We start from the raw sequence: 7,332 nt of genomic DNA on the forward strand, positions 1-7,332 counted from the left end.
CAGGACCAAGCTGCTAACAGGACCAAGCTGCTAACAGGATCATGCTGCTAACAGGATCATGCTGCTAACAGAACCATGCTGCTAACAGGACCAAGCTGCTAACAGGACCATGCTGCTAACAGTAACAGTGTTTTATACTATTTTTATTTCAATAGCTTTTTATTGTTGTACAATATCTTATCTTTATATACAGCTAAATCATTTTCTTTCGACGCTCCTGAGACAACAGTCTCCTTCTCTTTCTGTGCTCCATGTTCAGTGAGCTACACACCATGATACCAAACAGCACAGTGACTACTTTTCATCCTCTAAACAGACTGAATGATCACAAGATTGACGACACCCGAGAAGCTGATTACAGGACACGCTTTTACTTTAACACATCCCTATGGTCACATTCTCTTTCATCTTTACTCGGGGTATCATCCTTTTTGTCAAGGTCAGTTTCATTAGTTTGTTTTTCAAATTATTTAATGATGAACCAGAATTCAAAAGCAATGACTGATTATCAGTAACTAATTTTTAATTTTACTTTTTTACTTTTGTCAGGTTCAAGTTATTTCAGTGACCTTTGGGGACTTTTTAAATAAAAGGCTACCAATAAAATCTGTCTGCTCCTGAACAAATTTTATAGAGAACCGACCCAGTCAGGATTTAAAACTATGTGAGGAAATGGCAATAATCACTCACTTTCAAGCAGTCCCTACAGGTCCCATTTGGTCCCATTTGACTAAATCAATAAAGTTTTCCACCAAACCATGAGTATCTCAGATACACTGGCTGGGCAAAAAAAAGTCTCCACCTGAATTTAACTAATCAAATAGGTACGAGCCTCCTATTAGATAATTACTGCACGGGTGATTATCTTTCAGCTGCAACAAGTTATTTAACCTCAACTGGTGCAATGAGTTGCTTCTCATTTCTTCAACAACCATGTTGAAAGACGCATCATGTGGTCGTGGAAAAGATGTCAGTCTGTTTGAGAAGGGTCAAATCATTGGCATCAAGCAGAGAAAACATCTAAGGAGATTGTAGAAACTACTAAAATTGGGTTAAGAACTGTCCAACGCATTATTAAAAACTGGAATGATAGTGGGGACCCATCGTCTTCGAGGAAGAAATGTGGCCAGAAAAATATATGGCCTGCTGTACAAGCCTGTGGGGGCAGTCTATGATGTGGGGTTGCTGCAGTTGGTCAGGTCTAGGTTCAGCAACAGTATGTGCTCAAAGAATGAGGTCAGCTGACTACCTGAATATACTGAAGGAACAGGTTGTTCCATCAATGGATTTTTTCTTCACTGATGACACAGGCATATTTCAAGATGACAATGCCAGGATTCATCGGGCTCAAATTGTGAAAGAGTTGTTCTGGGAGCATGAGACATCATTTTCACACACAGCATGGCCACCAGAGTCCAGACCTTAACCCCATTGAGAATCTCTGGGATGTGTTGGTGAAGGCTTTGCACAGTGGTCACAATCTGACATCATCAATGCAAGATCTTGGTGAAAAATTAATGCAACACTGGATGGAAATAGATCTTGTGACATTGTAGAAGTTTATTGAAACAACACCACAGTGAAGGCATGATGTAATCAAAGCTAAAGGCGGGCCAAGGAAATGTTGTGTGACTTTTTTTTTGGTGGCGACTTTTATTTTTGGCCAGCAGTGTATTAATCTGTTCTAAAGTGAGCTCCTTCCTAAAGCTGTTTGCAGTAATTAGTTTCCATGTGACCTGTTCTGAGACACTTCCTAATCTGTACTGATGGAAATAATTAAACAATGAACTTTAACAACTTTATTCACATATTCTGCCTCTCTAGATGACACTGAAATATAATACTGCTCAAAAACAAATTATGTGACATAAAAAAAATCTATGGGTTTTAAAATTTATTTTCAAAGTTGATTATCAATAATGAAACAGTATTATTATTATTTTTTGGTAATGAACTCAAAGTTATTTGTCATGAAGTTGTCATGAGTTATTGTCATTTGCTTGTTTGTTTCTATTGTACAGCACTTTGGTTAGCCTTGCTGCTGCTTTAAGTGCTCTATAAATAAATTGGGATGGTATGGAATCATAATTTAGAAATTCAATTTTTAATAAAAATAACACATTTTATTTAAGTAGTGTCTTTCAGAACACTCATGGACACTGCACAGCTAAAACCATCATAGAGCAGAAAAATAAGGTGGGAATTTTTAAAAATACATTAATCAAACATTAAAATTTAAAGTACACCTGAGTAAATAACCATAATTTCCACCGTACATGTTGCACCGCCGTATAAGTCACATCAGTCCAAATATGTCTAAAAAAGTGGAAAAATCTATAAATATGTTGCGTCACCGTATACGTCGCATCTATCATGCGTCACCACAGACAACCCAGAAATGTGGGCCGGTGTTGTGCCAAAAATCGATTGGCTGCCAAATGGTGGCCGCGGGAGCGTGCACAGGAGGACTTTAACAAGAATTCAACAAGATTAACACTTAAAAACAATTATTTGTTTGCTCAAAATTATAACAAAGTGTGTCTCAGTCTACCTTTTACTTAATAAACGCACTTTGATGGTCAAATCAGCTGCATTTCAAAACCTGACTCACGAAAGCGGCGGGCACGCCCACAGGGACGAGCCATGTTCATTTATTTGAAATTTAATAAGATAAACCCATAAAAACAATTGTTTGCTCGACTTTATAGTAAAGGTGTGTCTCAGTCTATAAAGTTTGCTTAATAAAAGGACTTTAACGGTCAAATCAGCTGTATTTGAAAAGTATTCGGTGCTCCGGGTGCACGCAGAGGGAGGAAAAAAAGGAAGGAGGAATGCTACTCGTTTCTTCTAAAATTAACAAGAAAAGCACCTAAAACAATTGTTTGTTTGCTCAAAATTATAACAAAGGTGTGTCTCAGTCTAACATTTGCTTAATAAATGCACTTTAATGGTCAAATCAGCTGCATTTTGCCGGGGTGGTCCAGCTGGTTTGATGGTCGCTCCAATCAGCGAGCAGAATGAAGGTGGAGAGACTATGGCAAGTCGATTGCGTCATTAATAGCTGGTGAAGATTCTCAGTCATCCAGGACATGGTAAATTCAAGAAAGTTCAAGACAAAAACGATAAAGTATAAAGTATAATAAATAAAGTCCAGTTGCTTTTGTCTTGAACTTTTTTGAATGTGTCATTATAGCCACATTTACCTATTACATGATACAATGGCATGCCATACTACTACTACTGCTACTACTACTATGCTGCCATTAAGTGGATGAAAATGGTAGTGTTCAATATTTTCAGTCAGAATGAATGAAAACGGTCATATCTCAGCCAAAAATTGGTTTATAAAGATGGGGAAAAATCCATAAATATGTTGCTTCGTTGTATAAGTCGCAGGGCATTTAAATTATGCAAAAACCTGCAACTTATAGGCCAAAAAATACAGTAAGAGAGGCAGGCTGATTAAAAGAGTTGGGTTTTCAGACCTGTTTTGAACAGTCAGAGAAATGTGATGTTTCGTATTTCAGAAGAGGAGCAGAGCGACTGCCCTGCGTGTATGTGAAAGAATACTCCACTCGTAATGAAGTCAAACAGCTTTTGTTTTTAAAAGCCAAAAAGATACATACGTGTGATGCCAGAGCTTGAAGAGGTGGGCTCGTACGTAAGACAGCGAGCAGGGAGGATACTGCTTCACCATCTCCAGATACTCCTCAGCCATTTCCCACACCGGGGGGCTGCGGCCCTCAAACAGTGCTGGGTTGTGGAGGTTCCCCTCTGGGATCAACACAAGACACAAATCATCATCTGAAGCCCAGAGTACCACTGCTCTGTTTCTGTATGGGACCATGCTCGGACCTGCACTCATGACCCCCTGCACTCCTGTTTCCTGGATGCAGCGCGACACATCACTCAGGTGCTGGATGTTGCCGTTTGCAAACACGGGAATATTTACCGCCACCCTGGAACGAAACCAGCCCAGAAAAACAGAACCAGCAAAGAAATAACATTATGAATTATCTTTGGACTTTGTTCTTGTGCTGACACCAGCGAATACAAAAGGAGTGGGTTAGTGATGAAACTCACCGCACTGCTTTGATGTGCTCCCAGCTAGCGACGCCCGTCATGGCACCTTTCTGATCTTTGGTTCGGCCGTGCACGGTCAGCAACTGGAGAAGTTCAACAAAGCAACACGGTACACTTCATGTGGTTATGTGAATGTAGCTGGTGGACAAAAATCTTCAGTGCTATGAAAACTAATCCTAATCCTCCAACAGATTTTTGCTTTGTTATTTTCTCAGACTAAAATCAAACTAATGTAATAAATAGTCAAAGCCAGAACACAAAACGCAGTTTTTAAATAATGATTTAGTCATCATTTATTCCTCAGTGAGCTCCCACCTGACAGCCAGCTTTTTCCAGCATTTGAGCATATCGAACCGTCTTTTCAATCTCCTCGAAGACTCGGATCTTACATGTGACCGGCACCGAGAGCCTTTCGTTGGCTAACCTGACTGACAAACAAGTAGAAATGACAGGTTTTTAAAACTTCGTAAACAAAACGACGTACATAAAATAATACATTAAAAGGTTTTTTAACATACAATATTTTATGTGTAGCTTTTAAAGAGTGTTTTGTAAGAGACTGGTCCCGTTTCTGTAGAACCAAACTACTGGGCCTGTTTTGTGATCCAAAACAAACGTTAATTACAGACTTACCCATCTTTTCTAATAACGCCCATTCATCCTGGAGGAAGACTCCATAGTGTCCTTAAAACACACCCACATCTGCTTGGTTAGTTCTTTTTCTTTGATCCAAGTTCAGAAATAGATTTGCATGAAGTGAGAGGTTGTAATGTTCTGTGCATGTACCTCTCTTTGCTATCATCTGCGGACAGCCCAGGTTCAGGTCAATGGCATCACAGTAATCCTGAGCCAGGAGAGCCGCTTCGAGGAACACATCAGGGTTGTTGGCACAAAACTGACAGAGATGAAGACACACTGAATTATATCTGTCATTATACAAGAAACTGGATTAAAGTCAGATGCAGTTTCACATTACCCTGGAAGATAAAACTGTGTCAACTAGGCCTGTCCCGATAATAAATTTTGCTGGGCGATTAATTGTCTCAGAAATTATTGCGATAAACGATTATATTGTTTAAAATTTGACAATACTTAGTAATTATTGTCAAATTTAAGAAAAAATGTTGGTTAAATTTTGTGGAGTACCTTTTTTGACCACTGGATGGCAGTATAGGACTGTTTGAACAGAAGGATGGATAGTGAGGGAGTGAGCAGCGTGTCTCTTTAAGAAAAATTGGAGGGACACCCCTTGACGTGACATGGGCTGTCACTCTTTCCTGTTTTTCAGTTCTGAAAATGGCGGACGCTAGGTGTGGTTTGAGCTCTTTAACAGAGCATTTTTCACACAAAGCTTTTAATAAAAATCAGTAAACAAGTTCTCAGCTTCTTTTTACAGAGAAAAACAACTTTTTACACGAAGGCACGAGTTTCAACTGTGAATTTTAGAGCTTCGACAAGACGGAAGTTTTTGCCTGTTAGCTTAGCTTCTCGGCTTAGCTGCTTGTAACGATCCAAAAACGTGATTTTGGACGGTTAAAACAGATTTTAAAGAAAAAAGAGAAAGGGAGGGGTCAGTGAAGAACACCGGAGCTGAGCATTTTATCATCCAGTGTCTTCAGTAGAAAGAGAGAGACACGAAGAAACGATAAAGCTGATAAATGAAAATGAGGTCGATAATTTTCATTTATCATGCGATTAATTGATCTATTATTTACTGCAACAGGCCTAGTGTCAACACCTGTGTGACACTTCATCCTGTGTAGGCCCTAGGACTGTGGAGTCCTGGTCCCGTCATGTGGTAATGTGTGTGTGTGTGTGTGTGTGTGTGTGTGCGTGCGTGTGTGTGCGTGTGTGTGTGTGTAACTTTGAGGGGAAAATTAATGTGGATTACAGAGTCCACAATGGACTATTGCCCTACTAGGGCGGCTGTGACTGAGTAGTTAGAGCAGTCGTCCTCCAATGCGAGAGTTGGGGGTTCGAATCCACCAGCAGTCACATGCTGAAGTGTCCCTGGGCAAGACACTGAACCCCTCATAGCCTCTGATGTGTGTCCCATCAGTGCATGAATGTGATCTAAAGCACTGATTAGTCTCTTTAGAATTAGCTTTGTAGAGATCTAGTATAGAGCTGTATGAATGGGTAAATGAGGAACAGATTGTAGAGTAAAGTGCTTTGAGTATCTTGAAATAAGATAGAAAGGCGCTATATAAGTACAGTCCATTTACCATTTACTATTCTGGAACAAGGCAAGACAAAACAAAATGTGGAAAAAGTGCAGAGCTGTAAATACTTTGTAGAAAGACTATATAGTAAGTACATTTACAGTGAGGAAAATAAGTATTTGAACACTCTGCGACTTTGCAAGTTCTCCCACTTTGAAATCATGGAGGGGTCTGAAATTTTCATCTTAGGTGCATTTCCACAGTGAGAGACATAATCTAAAAAAAAAAAATCCGGAAATCCCAATGTATGATTTTTTTTTATAATTTATTTGTGTGTTACTGCTGCAAATAAGTATTTGAACACTTTTGAAAATCAATGTTAATATTTTGTACATTTGCCTTTGTTTGCAATTACAGAGGTCAAAGGTTTCCTGTAGTTTTTCACCAGGTTTACTGCAGCAGGGATTTTGGCCCATTCCTCCACACAGATCTTCTCTAGATCAGCCAGGTTTCAGGGCTGTCACTGAGAAACACTGAGTTTAAGCTCCCTCCAAATATTTTCTATAGGGTTTAGGTCTGGAGACTGGCTAAGCCACTCCAGAACCTTGATATTCTTCTTACGGAGCCACTCCTTGGTTCTCCTGGCTGTGTGCTTTGGGTCATTGTCATGTTGGAAGACCCAACCACGACCCATCTTCAATGCTCTCACTGAGGGAAGGAGGTTGTTGCCCAAATCTCACAATACATGACCCCGGTCATCCTCTCCTTAATACAGTGCAGTCGTCCTGTCCTATGTGCAGAAAAACACCCCCAAAGCATGATGCTTCCACCCCCATGCTTCACAGTAGGGATTGTGTTTTTGGGATGGTACTCATCATTCTTTGTCCTCCAAACACAGCGAGTGTTTGGAGGACGAAGAATGTTAAAATGTTAAAATGTTACATTTACTCAGATTAAACTTTTGATCTGTCATCTATGTTATACTACGAATAAAATATTGACATTTGCCATCTCCACATCATTGCATTCAGTTTTTATTCACAATTTGTTCAGTGTCCCAACTTTTTTGGAATCTGGTTTGTATATA

At 39.6% G+C, this 7,332-nt stretch overlaps 1 protein-coding gene across 1 annotated transcript in view; it reads right to left on the reverse strand.

The window, feature by feature from the left end:
• Window positions 1-4,978, reverse strand: part of dus1l (dihydrouridine synthase 1-like (S. cerevisiae)) — a 36,070-nt gene extending 31,092 nt beyond the window's left edge. Inside the window, exons 1-6 of the mRNA XM_037689383.1 lie at window positions 4,870-4,978; window positions 4,717-4,767; window positions 4,399-4,511; window positions 4,084-4,166; window positions 3,856-3,959; window positions 3,627-3,774 (exon numbers count right to left, since the gene is read on the reverse strand). Of these exons, the coding sequence (XP_037545311.1) occupies window positions 3,627-3,774; window positions 3,856-3,959; window positions 4,084-4,166; window positions 4,399-4,511; window positions 4,717-4,767; window positions 4,870-4,885 (515 nt within the window). The 5' untranslated portion in view covers window positions 4,886-4,978. The remainder of the gene's footprint in view (window positions 1-3,626; window positions 3,775-3,855; window positions 3,960-4,083; window positions 4,167-4,398; window positions 4,512-4,716; window positions 4,768-4,869) is intronic.
• Between the last annotated feature and the right edge of the window lie 2,354 nt (window positions 4,979-7,332).

The sequence above is a fragment of the Nematolebias whitei genome, chromosome 15, assembly GCF_014905685.2.
Source record: "Nematolebias whitei isolate Nwh7 chromosome 15, NemWhi1, whole genome shotgun sequence".
Lineage (NCBI taxonomy): Eukaryota > Metazoa > Chordata > Actinopteri > Cyprinodontiformes > Rivulidae > Nematolebias > Nematolebias whitei.